At 42.6% G+C, this 19,308-nt stretch overlaps 2 protein-coding genes and 1 non-coding gene across 3 annotated transcripts in view; 1 reads left to right on the top strand and 2 right to left on the bottom strand.

Moving 5' to 3' along the window:
* Positions 1–7,582, bottom strand: part of LOC147897923 (peptidyl-prolyl cis-trans isomerase FKBP16-4, chloroplastic-like) — a 63,730-nt gene extending 56,148 nt beyond the window's left edge. Inside the window, exon 1 of the mRNA XM_087380148.1 lies at positions 7,531–7,582. Within this exon, the coding sequence (XP_087236274.1) occupies positions 7,531–7,582 (52 nt within the window). The remainder of the gene's footprint in view (positions 1–7,530) is intronic.
* A 1,162-nt stretch (positions 7,583–8,744) lies between these two features.
* Positions 8,745–9,720, top strand: LOC147897922 (uncharacterized). Its single transcript, XM_087380147.1, has 4 exons — positions 8,745–8,865; positions 8,952–9,091; positions 9,177–9,439; positions 9,551–9,720. The coding sequence occupies exons 1-3, from the start codon at positions 8,745–8,747 to the stop codon at positions 9,249–9,251; spliced, it is 336 nt and encodes a 111-aa protein (XP_087236273.1). The 3' UTR covers positions 9,252–9,439; positions 9,551–9,720.
* Positions 9,721–18,096: 8,376 nt separating this feature from the next.
* TRNAD-GUC (transfer RNA aspartic acid (anticodon GUC)) lies at positions 18,097–18,168 on the bottom strand. Its single transcript has one exon. It is a non-coding gene; the product is annotated as a tRNA-Asp (tRNA).
* Between the last annotated feature and the right edge of the window lie 1,140 nt (positions 18,169–19,308).

Below are 19,308 nucleotides of genomic sequence, written 5' to 3'. Positions count from 1 at the left end.
TCCTACATCCATTGTGCATGACTTGTCATGTTGTTTGACACACTTGAGTCAACATACCACACATCATTGCTTTCTCCTGCACTTGTCACAGAATTGGTCATGTGCTGCACCATAAACAGATGCTCAGTTCTGTCATCACCTTGTCTACTAGAGGATGCATAATTGCCTTGCTGCAATTTTCCATTCATGATGTCATTCTGCTTTTTATAGCAGTCATTAACCATATGACCCATTTTACCACAGTAGTAGCATTCAACATTGCTGTTTGCATTTTGGCCTCTCTGCCATCCACCACGACCTCTTTGGCTCCCCCTGCCTCTAAAGTTACCACGTCCTCCTCCATAGGACTGGTTTTCTTGAATTTGTTGCATATTATGATTTCTACCACGGCCTCTAGATCAACTCTACCTTTGCCTCTAGCTCTTCCAACATTTGAGTAGAAGACAATTTCTTTTGAAGTTCCTCCTGAAGAAGATGCACCACCATTTCTCAGCTCTTCAGAAATTAGAAGAGCAATCAACTCCTCAAAATCAGGAAAATTCTCACGGACGGCAATGGATGTACGAAATTATGCATAATCCTTTCCTAGACCATTCAAGGTCACAGAAACTAAATCATCATCTATGGGGTTAAAGGTCACTGTGCCTTTACCCCAGTTATGTACAATACTCAAACACATATATAAATGAATGAAAAAGAAGATTAGGGTGTTCTGCACCCACCAAAACTTGTGTGGCTCTCTGTTTCTCTCTCCCTCTTCCGTTCTTGCTTCTGTTGAGAGCACTCTCAACTGGTATCACAACCCGGGTGATCTAGCTGAGCGTGCGTGAATGCTTGAAGCTCAGCAGCTCTGTGGGAGGAAGGAGAAGCTCTGTGGGAAGCTTTGTGGTGACTTTACTTGCATCGGAGTGTGCGGAGACCTTGGAGGAACCTTTGGAAAAGTCACTTTGGTTTTGCGAAGTGGTTTTGAGAGCCTGTTAAGTGTTTTCAAAGAAAAAGTCGTTTATTGAGCTTTTCCCTGTTCCGTTCAATGACAAAGACTCCGTATTGACTTGTAGAGGCAACTATTATTTGCTTCTGGTGTCCACTTCACTTTAGGAGCTTGGAAACACCTTCATTCTTAAATCTGGGATCATTTCATTGGATTTCTGACTCACTGTGTCAGTTTCTACGTTTTTCTACCCGGGTGTTGGAACTCAAGTTTGGAGCAACCATTTGCAGATCTGTCAGTTCCGATGGACTCAAGAGGTCTTAAAACTTCTATGTTGCTCATCATTCGCACTCCGGTCGAGTTTACAAACAGCTCTGTTTCCAAAAACGTTTTTCAGTCCATGTGTTGGACCCAGTGATTGAGACCACGGTTCTAAGACCGTCTATCCCATTGCATTTCGGACACCTAAAAACCCCTACCTGTCAGTTCTTGTGCAATTCGGTGGAGGATTTTCAGAGTTATAGATCTCTGTGTATTCGATTTCATCTCTCTGTTATGCATTTTTTCATTCTAACGTTTTAAAACCTTAGATTTATGCCACATGGTAGTGGATAAGTGTTGACTCCCATTTCTCACTCATCGGTTGGGATTCTGAAGTTCCAGCAGAAGAGAGATATTTGCAGATTTTCTTGCTGAGTCCGATTATGCAATGGCGCCCATGTTTTGAGGCATCTCACGCTCTATTTTCAGTAGCGGTCATTATCGTGAGACTATGATTTCTTGAGCATACCTTATGCAGATCACTCTAGTTGCAGTTTGAGCAATGTGCGCTCATTCGTGGTGTGCATTGGGTTGCAGTGGATGATTTATAGGCCATTTGGATGCATTGCGGTCCTTATTGGATGCACTGATAGGCCCAAATTGCCTTGTGGGATGCTATTTTTATGGACGCTTTGCACATGGACGCTATTTTATGCTGAGGGACAGCTTTGACACATTGCAGGTAATGCACTGATAGTTCTATGCTCTCTTGGATGAGATATTATTAATGCATATGCTGATGGACGGTGTTTATGCTTGAGTCATTTGGCACTTATTGGCATTTTGGATTGCCATTGTAGTTGGCATTTTCTTTTGGGCCAGATTTGCTCATATGGATGCATAGTATATGCACATGAGTCAGATGCTTTGAGACATGAGTTTTGGTGATATTTCAATCTATTGTGGCATACACATTTGGGTGCACCTGGTATTTGGTGTGATTCTCTCTTGTAGGCACTAGCATTTGGGATTTTGCTTTATTTGCATCATGGCATCCTCTTCCATGTCTGAAAAGGAGTTTTTTAGCATTCAAAAGTTTGATGGGACAAACTTTTCTTTGTGGAAATAACAGATAAGGGATGTGCTTATTCAAAAGAAGTAGATTAAACCCTTGGCAGGGATTGAAGCTAAGCCTGCAGATATGTCTAAAGATGATCGGAATGAGTTGGATGCATTAGCAAAGTCTACTATTAGACTTCATCTTGTAGATTCAGTTTATTTCACAGTAGTAAATGTGCAGACTACGGAATATTTGTGGGAAAAACTGTGTGCCACTTATGAGAAGAAAACTGCCTCTAATAAAGTTTACCTCATGAAGAGGTTGTTTGAGCTGCAGATGAAGGAAGGGGTCTCCATTTCTTCTCACTTGAATCAATTCAATATTATTTTCAGCCAGCTTCAGGCTCAGAAGATGAATTTTCATGTAGAGACTAAGGCAATATTTCTCTTATGTTCATTGCCATCCTCATGGGATACCTTCCATACAGCTGTCACTAACTCTGCACTTGGTGGAGTATTGAAATTTGATGATGTTGTGGGTAGCTTGTTGGCTGAGGAGATTAGATGGAAGTCTATGGATGGCAACAAGCAGGATGCAGCCTTAAATGTGCAAAGGGGCAGATAACAGTTCAGGGGGAAGTCCCAAGAAAGAGGGAAGTCTCGTAGCAAATCCAGGGCATGGAACATTGAGTGTTACCACTGTGGCAAGAAGGGCCGTATGAAAAGGGATTGCTACAAGCTGAAAAGAGAGCAAAAGGATAAGAAAAAGAATGCAAATTGGGGTGCAAATCAAAAGGAAGAGAGTCCAAGGGAGGACAAAGGAAAAGTGAAGATCGAGGAGATCAATGCAGTCACATACGATAGTTACAATGACGTTCTCTTCATGTCTGGTTTATCTGTAGAGTTGCTTACCACTTCAGATGATGCATATTCCCAGGATTGGATTTTGGATTCTGGTGCTTCATTCCATGTTATTCCCCATAGGGAATGGTTCTCCACTTATGACAGTGGAAAGACAGGTTGTGTGCATCTTGGAAATGACTATGCATGTGACATAGTGGGAGTACGTGACATAAAGTTTTCTTTTGCAAATGGGTCTGCATTTATTTTGAAACATGTAAGACATGTGCCTAAGCTGACCGAGTCTTATTTCAGTGGGTCAACTAGATGATGCTAGTTTTCACACCACTTTTGGCTTTCAAAGTTGGAAAATTCAGAAGGGCTCTATGCTTTTTGCCAGGGGTGCCAAGTGTGGGACTTTGTATCCCTTACATGTATCAGGGGTGTTTGATCATGTTGTTACAATAACCGAGCAGCCAAGCACTTCTTTATGGCATTGCCGGTTGGGCCATATGAGCCAAAATGGGATGAAGCTCTTAAGCCGTTTGGGTTGTGTACCGCATTTGAGTTTCTCTGATTTCGAATTTTGTGAGCACTGTGTCTATGAGAAGCAGACTAAATCAGCCCATAAATGACCGGGAAAGAAAGAGTTTGAAAAGCTTGATTTGGTGCATTCAGACATATGTGGTCCCATGCCTACACGATCATTAGGCAGGGCTGAATACTATGTGACATTCATTGATGATGCAACTAGGAAAGAGTGGGCTTATGCTATAGCTCGAAAGAGTAATGTGTTCCAGGTATTTCAGAAATGGTTGGCCTTGGTTGAGAATCAGTCAAGTAGAACGCTTAAATGCCTATGGACTAACAATGGTGGAGAGTATCTCTCTCATGACTTTCAGCATTTCTGTGATACACGTGGGATTAAGAGGGAGCTCACAACCCCTCATACTCCAGAGCAAAATCCAGTTGCAGAAAAGATGAACCGTACCATTCAAGAAAGGTTGCAATGCATGCTTTCCAATGCCAGTCTTTCTGGTGGTTTTTGGGCTGAGGCAATGAAGACTACAGTGCATGTGATCAATAGATCACCTAGTAAGAGTTTGGATGGTGGTATTCCTGAAGATGCATGGAGTGGCAAGAAGCCCTCTTACTCTCATTTGCATATATTTGGGTGTGAGGCATATGCACATGTGCCAAAAGAGCTTCGAAAGAAGCTAGATCCTAAGTCTAGGAAATGCATCTTTCTGGGTTATGGTGAAAGTGGAGAGATGGGCTATCGTCTTTGGGATCCAGAAGCAAAGAAGATCATACACAGCCATGATGTAGTCTTCAATGAGAAGAAGATGCATAAGGAACCCATGAGAGATGTGGAAATGAGGAGAATCACTTTCTAGGATGTGAATCCACCTGCATATGTTGATAGACAGCAAACTGTCCATGCACCAAATGTGCAAGAAATGGTACCACCCAGTACTCCCACAGGTATACAATCATCTACCCTTGATTGTATACCTGTGGGAGTACTGGGTGGTACCATTTCTTGCACATTTGGTGCATGGACAGTTTGCTATCATCTATTGGTGGAAATGATGAGCCAAATGTGGTTGATATGTAGGTGGGACAGCAAGCTGAAATGCCCTTGAGAAGATCATCTAGAGTGTTTAGACTGCCTGATAGGTTTGTTCTAGCGGTAGACTATGTGATGCTTACTGATTGGGGGGAGCCTTCTTGCTACAGAGAGGCTATGATGCACGAGGATCAACGCAAGTGGGAGTATGCTATGCAATCAGAGATGAGTTCACTTATGAAGAATAAGACTTGGGACTTGGTTTCTTTGCCACATGGAAAGAAAGCATTGCCATGTAAATGGGTCTACAAAATGAAGGTCACAGGTGATGATGTGCCTAGGTATAAGGCCCGTTTGGTCGCTAAAGGGTTCAAGCAAGAGAAGGGTGTGGAATTTGGTGAGATATTCTCTCTGGTTGTGAAGATGACCACACTTAGATGCATGCTTGGACTAGTGGCATCAGAGGATATGGAACTTATGCAGATGGATGTCAAGATAGCTTTCTTGCATGGGGATTTGCATGAGGAAATTTACATGGTGCAGCCAAAAGGCTTTGAAGAAAAGGGCAAAGAGCATTTAGTTTGCAAGCTAAAGAAGAGTCTATATGGTCTTAAGCAAGCGCCTAGAGAATGGTATAAGAAGTTTGATGCTTTCATTCGGTCCCAGGGTTTTAGAAGGAGTGAAAAGAAGGAGTGAAATTGATCACTGCCTCTACACTAAAAGGGCTAAGGATAATAGCCTGATAATCTTGGCACTATGTGTGGATGATATGCTATTGGCTAGCAAGAATACTTATGAGCTAGATGCATTAAAGACCAAGTTGCATGAGGACTTTGATATGAAGGATTTGGGACTTGCAGGTCATATTCTTAGTATACGCATCACGCGTGATCGGAGTAGGAAACTCCTTTGGCTTTCACAAAAAGAGTATGTTATAAAAGTATTGCAGCGTTTCAATATGGAGGGGGGGAAGGCAGTGAGTACTCCATTACCTCCATATGTGAAACTAAGTCATACAGATAGTCCCAAATCAGATGAGGAAAGGGCCATGATGGCCAAGGTTCCTTATGCATTAGCAGTTGGGAGTCTTATATATGCTATGATAGCTACTAGACCAGACATTGCATTTGCAGTGGGAGTTGCCAGCCGGTATATGGCTAATCCAAGAAAGAGGCATTGGGAGGTAGTTAAGTGCATCATGAGGTACATGAAGGGTACCAAGGAGATGTGCATCTGCTTTGGTAGAGGAGACATGCGTGTACTTGGGTACACAGATTCAGACTATGCAGGGCATGTGGATAGTAGGAGATCCACTTCTGGTTATGTGTTCACCTTTGCAGGTGGTGCAGTGTCGTGGATGTCTCGCGCACAGAAGTGCATTGCTTTGTCTACCACACAGGCTGAGTATGTTGTAGCCACAGAGGGTTGTAAGGAGGCTATATGGCTTGATCGGCTAGTGGGAGATTTAGGGATTCATTCAGGTGTACCGACATTGCATAGTGATTCCATGAGTGCTATTTAGCTAGCACGGAATCCGGTCTTTCATGCAAAGACCAAAAACATTGAGGTCAGGTACCATTTCATTAGGGAGGTACTTGAGGACAAGTGCATAGAGCTTGTCAAGGTTCATACAGATGATAACCAGCAGATATGCTGAGGAAGATTCTACCTAGTCAGTGGTTTGAGTGTTGTTGTGTATTGATGGGCATTGGATAGTATGCTCACTGGTTGTTCTCCCTTAAAGGCACATTGTCCTTTAAGTGGGAGGTTGTGGGCGTTAAAGGTCACTGTGCCTCTACCTTGGTTATGTACAATATTCAAACACATATATAAATGAATGAAAAAGAAGATTAGGGTGTTCTGCACCCACCAAAACTTGTGTGGCTCTCTGTTTCTCTCTCTCCCTCTTCCGTTCTTGCTTCTGTTGAGAGCACTCTCATCATCTTTCACTGGCGACCCAATAGAAGCAAGTGCATCTGCAATCTTCTTCACCTTCATGTGGTAGTCATTGATGCTCATATTTTATCTCTGCACATTACGAGCATCTTCTTATTTCACGTTCATGACATGAAGCCCTCTCTATTATTAAGTGGAAATGGGATAATTACAGCACTCTAACGATCCTGCTTTTTAAGAGTTCTTTCAATATCAATTTATACAAATATCCTTTCATCCACTTTCCTTATTGCTTTGTGCAATGAAATGTTTCAGGAAAGATTGTATTTGAGGGTACTTTTCCCTAATGAGGGTATTCACATAAACGTCTTCAAAGACCCCTCATATAGAACACAAGGGGGAGCTCAAACATGTCTTACATATAATGCCTTGACTGGATCTCTTCAGTATTTATGTAGTTTGCAAAGGGGTTTACATGAAGACAAGTTTTGTTCTTTCAGTATTACTAGCAACTTGAAAGCAAAAGCCTTTATCGATAGCTCTGTGGATGTCTGCTAAGTAGGCTTTGGGGGGGAAGATGCCAGAAACTATAATAGGAATTGAATTGCTAGTCAGTACTTTGTCTACACTTTGACCTCCCCCCTAATTAAGAGACTAAACCTTGATGCGAAGTAAGAAATAGCAGGAGCGTGAGTTAAAGGGCAGATAGGATCATGCAAGCCTCCTGCTTGCGATATTAGCTTGGATTACGATGTCACGCTTCATGTGAGAGGGTAAAGCTCTTCTCATACTACATATTTGGTGAACATATGACGAGCAAGTGTTCTCCAAATCATGGCTTTCTACAGAATCCTTTTTGTCAATGCTAGGATAGTCATGAGTCGTAAACAAACTAGCTGTACAACTCAAAGCGATGGGAAAGCGGAATCTACATTGCCAAGTTTGAAGATGAACTGAGGACTTGAGTACATACCTGAGAAGTGATTGGACGAAGAATGGAGGAATTGGTGAAGAGGAGCTACCATAGCTTTCAGTGTGAGCGGGGTGTGGATAACGTGCAGTCTTCCCACGGCCACTACTCGTTTTTGTGTGTATTTGTGTTGCCTACATGTATGCATATGTTTAGGTGTGTCTTAGTCCAAGCTTGCAGACTTTAACCTCCAAGAGTCCACGGTTGTAACCCACTAGGCCGAACCCCAAGCTCTTCTCCTCTAAGCTACCACTTGAGCGAATTTCCTCAGCTCTTCTCCTCCAAGCTACCAGGTGTCAAAAACTCGTCCCTCTTTTCAAATCCATAGATAATACCTAGAATAGATTCCACGAAGTTCTCTTTTTACTAGCTCTCTACTCACCATGTTAATGCTCCTTTTTGGCCTTGTTAAGGGACTATGGAGAGATGGTTGGCCCTATGATAGAACATCATCTATTCCCCATAGCAAAGCACCGAGTAGTTTTTGCACAAAGCATACCTTGGAGCACAATAAAAGGCAGCTTCTACACCTAGCCCTGCATTGGGGTCAATGGTCAACTAAGGGGTGAGGAGAAAAGACCGTCAATAGTAGCCTTGTCATATTAGTAGCCTTGTCGTATTGAGTTAGAACTGCAAAGGCCTCCCCCATGTGACCCCTATAAGCATTTGATTGGTGCTACCTGCATACAAGGTTGAGACCTTGGAGTCCATCTATCTGAGAATCCCAACCTCTCCATGGTGCCCTCTAGCAAAGACCACTGCATCCTATCGTGCTCGATTATTGACTGTTAGACCTATTCCCCCCTTTTGTCAACTCAAAGACTCGGGTAGCAAGTTAGAGTCAAAAGTCTCCTAAAAAGCCATTAGAAGGAGGGTGTGAATGAACTCCGGGCCTGAGTGTAAGTGACTGCTTTGCATCTTGCACCTTGCATCTCCAAGATCTCTTGTGCAGACCCTAGCTCAGTGGTCTAAAAAAACAATCTAGCCCTACCTCCCTATTGCACACAAACTTCCCTAGAGGAGTGGTTAAGGCCTTGTGCCACTACCATGAATCACGTTTTGCTTCTGCTTGACAGTATTTAACGAAGGGATGCCTTCCGCAGTCGCCCATCATCCCCGCTTCGATTTAAGCCACTTTAACTTTCCTTTCATGTGTTCCTTGCTTCATTTGTTGAATTTTGACACTTCTCACTTTACAGATCCTGTTATGCATAGAGATGCGAAAGTTCTCCGACCCATTGCATGTATCACTGGTTGTCGAGGAGGGGTCAGAGGGAATTGATAGCAGCGAATGCAGTTTTACCATTGCATCGAATCCAAACTCCAACAAAGTCCACGGTAGTATCGCCCGTGTACTTTAGTCTTGTGATTGAGGCTTTTTTGCTCAACAGAGAGGTAAAGAGGTTGTGTTTTGCGCTTTACAGGCAAACCATCTTCAAAACAGGACCTTGTGAATTGGATTACCGTATGGAAGATATTGGCAATCCGCATGGGGATCCAAATGCTGTGCACACGGAGATCAAAGTTGAAGAAGACGGTGTGTAGGATAATTTTGCAGGAAAGGGTATGGATGCTTCGTCCAATTTTTCTCTCTGATCCTCCTCGTTTGGCATGTTCAGCTAGATCATGGTTGCCATCCATGTGTGCAGGTTCAAGCAACGAGTTTGGTTTGCATAGCACTGGTGATGGAGTCAAACTCAGTAACCCATTCTAAACACACGTGAATCGAATGCCTTGATTCTGTTTCTTTTCATATTGTTATGAATACGATGTGTACGTGCATAATACGATGTGTGTGTGCGTGCAGACTACCGCCCTAGTGTTAGCACCAGAATTTATGCTAGTGATGTCCGTCGTGATAAACAAATCATAGAGGAAGGCGAAGGTCTCGCTGAAACTCTACTTGCTCATGGTGGGTATTTTTCTCAGTCTGTTTAAGTTCATGAATACTTTGTCCAATGGTGCGGTGCAAAGAGGATGGCTTGCAGTCACCATCCTCTCGGATTTGGTTCTGTCATGGTAGCGTCTGCAACTCACCCTCATGCTGCTATTTTTGACAACCATATAGAGACATCAGGCACCCCAAACAAGGAAGTCTACTGAGACAATTCACGATTTCAAAGAAGCATGCTTACGAAGAGGGTATGACATCTTTCCCTTCCATCCCTTCGGGCTTCGTTGATTTTCCCCACGCACTACACTTGATTTCTTGCCCTACTTGTAGGCTATTACTTTAGCAACCGTCAACTTTATGCTTACTGCTCAACGTATGTGTATGCTAGTTGTGCATACAATCTCTCCACAAAATTAACTAATTTCCATGTTGGGATAGTATAGAAAACACTTGTCCATTTCTGTTCATCTACATTCATAGGAGTGTTGTGGGAGATTTTGATGTGCATTAGTGTAGCCAAGCCTTCCTGTGGGTTGGTGGCTAGTACAACGAAGAGTTGTTCGCCTCTGTGCATCTATATTCCCAGTCATGTTGTGGGATATTTTGTTGTGTAATATTGCAACAAAGCTTTCTTGGGAGTTGATGTTGTTTGATGTTTCCTTAGAGCAAGACCGAGGCTACAAATCGTTTGTTTTTTCTTGTGAACTCTTTATATCATCTCTAGCTACTTCTTCCATATCTAACATTCGCCTTTGCAATGCCCTTCCTTTCTAAAAACTAGCGTGTTGTACTATTCATCCTTGTTTGTTTGCCTTGATAGGCCTTATTTGGATCCTAGGCCAATTGATTGACTTTGATAGCCTACTTGCTTTTGTTATACTTGAAATCTTTGGGGTTGTGGGTTAGTAGATTGTAATGTTGCAGAATCGACTTGAGCAATACTTGTTCTACTATGTGGCCATTCATTTTGGCATGAGTTCTCTCCCTTCTCTGGGTTTTCTTGAATCTCTTTTCTTAAGATTCTGTTTTTTTATCTTGGTCTCCTTTTTTACCACATTTTTATCTTCTTTGTCTTCATTGCTCTCTATGTGGGGTTAAAGGCCCCTGTGCCTAACTAACCCTGTTATGTATTAAACTACACATATACTCGTATATATATATATGAAAGACAAAGAAGATAAGGGTGACTTTTCACCCACCACATGTGGGACTTCCTCTCTCTTTCTCTCTCTCTCTCTCTCTATGTGTGGCTAACATTGTCTCTCTCACTCTCTATTACGTAGCCTTCCCCACAACTGGTATTAGAGATTTCTTGGTGTACTTGGAAACCTGCAAATTTGCTTGTCACCCTCTGTGTGGATAAATGCAAATCTGGATTTTTAAATGTGTACAATTGAATACACTTGGTATTCTATTAGCATTCTTATGTAGACTATGCCTCTTGTTCTTATGAGAGTGTGTTCTTGACAGTCCAGCAAGCAAGCATTCGTCCATAAGGAAGATTGAAGATGATGCAATATCAAATGCACCCTCAAAGAATAGACATAGTGATGCACCCCCTCTTGAAAGTACCACTACAATGTGCATGCTATCGTCCCTTTATGGGAAACCTTCATAGGCAGAGGCAACTCTCTCCCGACACTATCCATTAACATCCTTTCCATGTTTATTCCATTCCAACTAGAGAATCTGTTAGTGCCCCGCAAGTGGCAGATTTGTTTATTAGACATATATTTTATCTGCATGGATCCATCAGGATCCCTTTCTAGCAAATAAGGGAGCTATCTTATGAGGGGCGATTCAGAATGCAAGGAAGCATAGTGAATGTTTTCATAGATATGGGTAGAGTTCAGCATGTCCTACCTTGTTTTATTAATGGAAGCACAATAGCCATGGTCTCCATAAAAAGAAAGTTAGAATATAATCATAGCTATATCAGTGGTCTTGTTCACCCAACTTTAGCGATGTGCGCTCTAAAGGAACTTCTCAACTCACCTTTATATAAGAAAAACAATGTGCAACTAAATACGATGTGGATAGAGCACATTGCATAATTACAAAGGTCACTATGAAACGAAGAAGGACCTTCAAGATCACCAACACAAAATATCACAGACAACATAAACACTCTAGCCCATGGCATAAACGCTAGCCACAACAAGTAGTAGACTATGAAGATAGGACCATCACAGTTGCACCTTCTAAAGGGTTAATAGGTTCATGGTACCCAATGATGGTCTAGTTCAAACCTTATTGTAGGTATGTGTGTGCATACGGAGAGGGTGCCATAGCTGCAATTGTGGCATATGGTAGCCTACTGGCTGAAGTTGTTGGGGTGGAGGGAGCTAAAATTTTCACTATATTCAGCCACTGATAAATTCCCTAACAAAAGGACAAAGGAGCGATAAAAAGAGCTTACAGGGAAAAAGGAGTTTGTAAGTCATTAAACAAAGCATGTTAAAAGACAAACATAGTGAGAAATTGGCATTTCCAACAATTTTTCATGGACAAGCAAGACAATGCACGATTCCACCTTCCACATCATACCAAACCATAGGGCAATGGGAACTAACAAACCAAGATAGAAGGTTCACGCTATCAATCAAAAACTTTTTCTTTAAGACGATAAAAATAATGGTCCAACAAATACTTTCATCAACATGGGTTCTAATGTGTAAAGGACAACTTAGAGGACATACATTATGTGCAAAAGATGCTATAACAGACACGAACATTGGGAAGTTGCAATAATATAACAAGAATATAACATTAGATACATGGATTTTGTATGCTTGCGAACATCCATGGACTATAAGAACAAGCTAAAAATGAACCTATTTGCGATGCTGTGTTAACTAGGTGCACCAACATTCTTCATAACACTATCCACATAGCAGAAAGATTATGACAACCTCTAGTCGAATGCTTAAAAGAATTGTGAAATCCAAATAATAGTAAGAAATTGCAATAGACCTATAGAACTATGACATTTGATTTGATCTGACCCAGTCACAATAGTGCAATACTATGTACACAAATTCCAAGCATTAAAGCATCTTTATAATCGGTGGACTTGATGATGACCTCTTTGTCATAGAGTTCCAAAACCAAGGAATCCAATATGACCATGGTTTACTATGGATTCATGATGCATCCACAGTAAAAAATTCAACGATGCACGATATTATCAAATTTATAGACAAATTCATAACAACAAACAATGCACTGCTAGACATACCAGGGAAAGACATTCAAATCCATCGATATAGAAGAACATGCCTAAAAAAGAAGAAGCAATGTAGGTTTGGTTTCCATGAATGAGACAAACGAGAATATTAGTACCACTCAACAATGATGACAACGATTAGCATATTTTTGAAGCGTTGCAACAACTGAGGATTGAGAACTTTGTCTTTGACTCCTTCATGCTTCATCTTTCATTAACAAAGGAATAATATATTTTTGTTTTAAGGAGCAACATAACACATCCATCTATATACTTGAGAAGAGGAAACACATCCATCTATATACTTGAGAAGGGATATGAAAGACATATACACAAACAACTTCAATCCCACCATATCCAAACCATGGGGTGCAAATATTGACATAATTCATATTAAATCCACATGAAGCAGTGGCATATTGCACATCGTACATGGTAAAAGCCGATAAAGCAATGACAGAAGCAGCCAAAGAGGCTATAAACCAATGTATCAAATCTATGACACCTACTAATGAGAGAGTGCAAAAAATGGGGAATGCAATATCAAACATATAGCACATAATCGCATAGCAAGCAGTGTACTAACACTCTCAGTAGCACTAACAAGTAGCACGAGAGAATTTGCATACATTTTCTTCAATGATTTCATCATGAAGTACCTGAAAAGACCATCAACTTTGGAGGGCCTTTGCCTCGCATAGTACACGAGTGAGTACAACAAGATTGGAAACAATACTAAGAGAAGAAAGCAACCAAAGATAATACACTTTAATAATTACAACAAAATGAAGGACCCTAAAAACTACTATAGGGAACTATGCTTACTATACTTACCCTTCAACAACACTGAGTGCTTGCTAGATAATGAAAGGATCACTTGGCATGACATGTGCGCTATAAACAAAGAAAAAATTGATACAAATAAGGATAACTTAAACAAGACAATACTACCTCTAAATGAAAATGGAACAACCAATAGTGACAATAACACATCATTCAGCTCCACAATGGCATAGCATAAACTAGAGCAGTTTGACCTTTTGCCCCTACAACCATGAAAGACATATGAAACAATGATTACCAAGGGTCCCAAGCAATGCCAAGGAAACTGAATCATGAAAAATGAGCAATTATTGAAGATTACCAAGAATGCTAAGGAAACTGAACGATGTACAATGAGCAATTATAAGGAAATTGGATTATGAACAACGAGCAATTATTGAAGACATTATGGTGAAGAGAAGAAACAACCCATCACACAAATTGTTCGATTCTTATCTAGTAACGTTGGAATAGGAAAAACATTCACACTACTTCTTTTACAAGCATTTCTTTGACACTTCTTGTACAAGGACTTCTTTGACACTACACATAAACAAACACATTAGATGTTGAGAAGCCTAGGGTTTTACTTCTAGCATACATAGGAAAGGCTGCCTACAATGTCGGATGCACCATACACTCAAAACTACATTTTCCCTTGCTAGTGTCAAGTTATACTAGCTTAACTCTTGAAAAATTGCAAACGCTATCAATAGTATATTCAAGCTTGGAACTACTTGTCATTGATGAAATATCACTGATAGAACAAAATACATTCTTCACAATAGACAGGCAAATGCATGTGTTGGCTCTTTCCTACTGCTTTCATAGGAAGAGCTGGGTATTCTATGTTTGCAGGGTTCCAAGGCTTTTTGTCACCTACAGATATATTGGGATTGTCGGTTGTAGTATATGAGTAGCTTAGGACCTCGAGTCGTGTTCCGATGAGAGACGTAGGCTTAAGTGTGGTAAGCAAACAAAGTGCATGCATGTGTAAAAGGAACGTAAATCATCTTTGTTGAGGTAATGAAGGCTTTCGCCTTCATTGGGGGTTGTAGGGTTTAGGAGGAGTTTAAGGGTTCAGAAGGAGGTTCCAGGGTTTAGAAAGAGTTCCAGGGTTCAGAAGGAGGTTCTAGGGTTAGAAGGAGGTTCCAGGGTTTAGAAGGAGGTTCCAGGATTCAGGGTAGAGTACATGGTGGAGAACTCGTCTCCCTCATAGATCATGGAGTTTTAAGGGTTGAGAAACAAAGGGTTCAGGGGAGCATAGGAGTGGGAGAGGAAGAAGGTGTAAGAAGGAGGAGGAGGGAAAAGGAGGAGGGAGGAGGAGGAGGGAAGAGGAGGAGGAGGAGGAGGGAGGAGGAGGAGGAGGAGAAGGAGGAAGGAGGAGGAGGGAGGAGGAGAGGGGGAGGGTGGGTTGCAGGGTTGGAGGAGAGGGGAGAAGGGTTGCAAGGTTAGGACATGCTTTTGGATGTGCAGTGCAAGGAAGCATGGACACTTGAGACAAATGCTGGGAATACCAAAGTAGACTCAACACAATGCCCCAAAGAGTGTGGGCTTCATTCCATTATGGGGTATTTATACAAGTTGGAGAGCTTCTCTCTCTGCATGTAACACAAAGTCGTATCACAAAGTTGTAACACAAAGTTGTATCACAAAGTTGTAACACAAAGTTGTAACACATTCTCTCTCTACATGTAGAAGTTGTAACACAAAGTTGTAACACAAAGTTGTGTCACAAAGTTGTAACACATTCTCTCTCTTCATGTAGAAGTTGTAACACAAAGTTGTAACACAAAGTTGTATCACAAAGTTGTAACACCTTCTCTTTCTTCATAAGTTCATGTTGGCACAGAGTCAACATACTCCCGGATCCATTTTATTACCCGTCCTCGGGTTATGGCTTATTGCGATCACGTACCTGGGTTGCCATGTTTTTAGTCCAGTGGCTGTGGAGCTTGTGTCGTGCCAGTCGATCCTATTGTAGAGCCTTAGCACCATACAATTTTTGCACAGTTTCCAGGTAGCCTGTATCTACCATTTTCTCGAACAGAGATATGTGGCGTGCCTCCAAGAAGATCACTCTTTGATAGAGTCGGCTTGTAATCTGAGCATCAATCCTTTCATTGGGATTAAAGCTGAGTGGAGGAAAATGGGAATCAAGGTAACATGGGACCTCCAGAATGAATTCTAATGTTTTACAGAATATGGCACTTTGGCGAAGGAAGCAATCAATGTTGCCGCGCATTATTTGTTCATGCTGCTGAAGTGCTCGGATCATGGTGCCTTGGATATTCCATTCTACACTAGAGTAGGGTTCGATCATTGGCCAATTAATGACTCGATCTTCAGCCAAAGTGTGTATGTTGGCTTCCCATTTTTTACGCCGTGGAACTGCATAGAACTTGGGATGGGTTCTGAGACATGGAGGTGCCCGTAAGTACTCCTTTAAGAAGATTACATCAAAGAGCTTGGGACGGCGCCAATCAGGTTGTGGATCTGATTTGCTAATCCAACCTTCACTTATTTGATGCTGACGAAGGTTGGTAGGAAAGTTATCCAGGGTCCATCCACCACGAGTTTTCATATCAGGATATTTGCTCCAAAATTCCTTGATGGGGTTACTGGGAAGTGGTATCTCATCAAAATCATACCCATAATTGGAACTTGGCATGGGCGTACGAATTGGATTATCCGGATCCTGATATTCAAAATCAAATACTGCATCATTTTCTGCTGATGGAAGCACCAGAAGTGTCGGAGGTGATGACGGGGCCGGGAGAGAATCAGGGGACATTGGGGAGAAATATGGCTGAGTGATAGTGGCGGAAGGGGGAGCAGAGGGGAGGGGGGGAAGAAATGGGTAAATGGCTTGAGCAGCTTGGTAATCCTCAAGGGTAGGATTAGCAAGGGAGGGGAAAAAGCTAGGTGTGAGGGGCTCGTAAGTTTGTGACTATTGGGTAAGTTGAAAATGGTGAGAGGCATGAGCAAAGAGATGATGGAGGGAATAGATGTTAGGATGGAGCTCGGGGAAGGTTAAGAGGGTGGTAGCAGCAAGGAGAAGTGAGGTTATGATGTTGGCAGAAAGAGTGGTTAGATATGGGAAGTTGGATGTGAGATAGGCCTTGTCATCTTCCGACACTTCTTTTTGCTGGTGCGATGGGATGATCAAGTTATGTCGTGCCATGTAAATAATAGGGATGGCCTTTGTAGCAATGGCAACAAACCTGCAATAACCCTGAGGGGAGGACTACCCATGAGGCAGACATATGCAATGAAAGCATCCGTCCTGAGTGTTATAAACCCGGCATGTGTAGACAGGCAGAAGATATTCTTCTCATCTTCAGACAAGTCTTGGCAAATTATGCGCAAGGTTTTAGTCCCGATTGATCGTTTCCAGTTGATTGTTGGATGAGCAGATATGATCCTGATTTGGAGTTGCTTCCATTGGATAAGCACGCGTGCGTTGAGGTGATCTTCCACTTGTAGAGCAGCCTATTGACTCTGTGCCAACATGAACTTATGAAGAAAGAGAAGGTGTTACAACTTTGTGTTACAACTTCTAGACACAACTTTATGTTACGACTTTGTGTAACAACTTTGTGTTGCAAGTTTGTGTTACAAGTTTATGTTACGACTTTGTGTAACAACTTTGTGTAACAACTTTGTGTAACAACTTTGTGTTACATCTTCTACATGAAGAGAGAGAATGTGTTACGACTTTGTGACACAACTTTGTGTTACAACTTTGTGATACGACTTTGTGTTACATGCAGAGAGGGAAGCTCTCCAACTTGTATAAATACCCCATAATGGAATGAAGCCCACACTCTTGGGGCATTGTGTTGAGTCTACATTGGTATTCCAAGCATTTGTCTCAAGTGTCCATGCTTCCTTGCACTGCACGTCCAAAAGCATGTCCTAACCTTGCAACCCTTCTCCCCTCTCCTCCAACCCTGCAACCCATCCTCTCCCTCTCCTCCTCCCTTCTCCCCCCTCCTCCTCCTCCTCCTCCTCCCTCCTCCTCCCTCCTCCTCCTCCTCCTCCTCCTCCCTCCTCCTCCTCCTCCTCTCTCCTCCCTCTCCCTCCTCCTCTTCCCTCCTCCTCCTTCCTCCTCTCTCTCTTACTTCACCCATGCTCTTACACCTTCTTCCTCTCCCACTCCTATGCTTTCCTAAACCCTTAAACTCAATGATCTACGAGGGAGACGAGTTCTCCACCATGTACTTTACTCTGAACCTTGGATCCTCCTCCTAACCCTGAACTCCTTCTAAACCTTGGAACCTCCTTCTGAACCCTGGAACTCTTTCTAACCCTGAACTCTTTCTAAACCCTGGAACCTCCTTCTGAACCCTTAAACTCCTCCTAAACCCTACAACCCCCAATGAAGGCGGAAGCCTTCATTACCCCAACAACAATGGTTTACGCGCCTTTTACACATGCTTGCATTATGTTTACTCACCACACTTAAGCCTACGTCTCTCACCGGAACACGACTCGAGGTCCTAAGCTACATATATACTACAACGACAATTCCAATATATCTGTAGGTGACAAAAAGCCTCGGAACCCTGCAACATAGAGAACCCAGCTCTTCCTACGAAAGCGGTAGGAAAGAGCCAACATTTGGCGCCGTTGCCGGGGATCGAACCCGGGTCACCCGCGTGACAGGCGGGAATACTTACCACTATACTACAACGACAATTCCAATATATCTGTAGGTGACAAAAAGCCTCGGAACCCTGCAACATAGAGAACCCAGCTCTTCCTACGAAAGCGGTAGGAAAGAGCCAACATTTGGCGCCGTTGCCGGGGATCGAATCATACTGCTTGGCAAATCATACAGCAAGTGAATGCCCAGTCCTAAGAGCAAGAATCAATGCACAAGCAAATCCACCGCCACGGTTGTGGTGCCATATCTGTGTCGTCGGCGGCCATGATGAGACCAGTTGCATCTTCAACATGCGCAACAATCCGCCTCGACCACCACAATACCAAGCGGATTGGTATTGTGTTGAGTCTACATTGGTATAAAAGAACTTGGTGAGAGACGTAGGCTTAAGTGTGGTGAGTAAACATAATGCAAGCATGTGTAAAAGGCACGTAAACCATTGTTGTTGGGGTAATGAAGGCTTCCGCCTTCATTGGGGGTTGTAGGGTTTAGGAGGAGTTTAAGGGTTCAGAAGGAGGTTCCAGGGTTTAGAAAGAGTTCAGGGTTAGAAAGAGTTCCAGGGTTCAGAAGGGGGTTCCAAGGTTTAGAAGGAGTCCAGGGTTAGAAGGAGGGTCCAAGGTTCAGAGTAGAGTACATGGTGGAGAACTCGTCTCCCTCGTAGATCATTGAGTTTAAGGGTTTAGGAAAGCATAGGAGTGGGAGAGGAAGAAGGTGTAAGAGCATGGGTGAAGTAAGAGAGAGAGGAGGAAGGAGGAGGAGGGAAGAGGAGGAAGAGGGAGGAGAGAGGAGGAGGAGGAGGAGGGAGGAGGAGGAGGAGGAGGAGGAGGGAGGAGGAGGAGGAGGAGGAGGGAGAAGGAGGGAGGAGGAGAGGGAGAGGGTGGGTTGCAGGGTTGGAGGAGAGGGGAGAAGGGTTGCAAGGTTAGGACATGCTTTTGGACGTGCAGTGCAAGGAAGCATGGACACTTGAGACAAATGCTTGGAATACCAATGTAGACTCAACACAATGCCCCAAGAGTGTGGGCTTCATTCCATTATGGGGTATTTATACAAGTTGGAGAGCTTCTCTCTCTGCATGTAACACAAAGTCGTTACACAAAGTTGTTACACAAAGTTGTAACACAAAGTTGTAACACAAAGTTGTGTCACAAAGTTGTCACAAAGTCGTAACAC

Source organism: Dipteris shenzhenensis, chromosome 10 (assembly GCF_047967505.1).
Source record: "Dipteris shenzhenensis isolate YYH24624 ecotype China chromosome 10, Dip_SZ_1.0, whole genome shotgun sequence".
NCBI lineage: Eukaryota > Viridiplantae > Streptophyta > Polypodiopsida > Gleicheniales > Dipteridaceae > Dipteris > Dipteris shenzhenensis.
The sequence above is the reverse complement of the archived record's forward strand: the minus strand, read 5'-3'. Positions and strand labels throughout refer to the sequence as shown.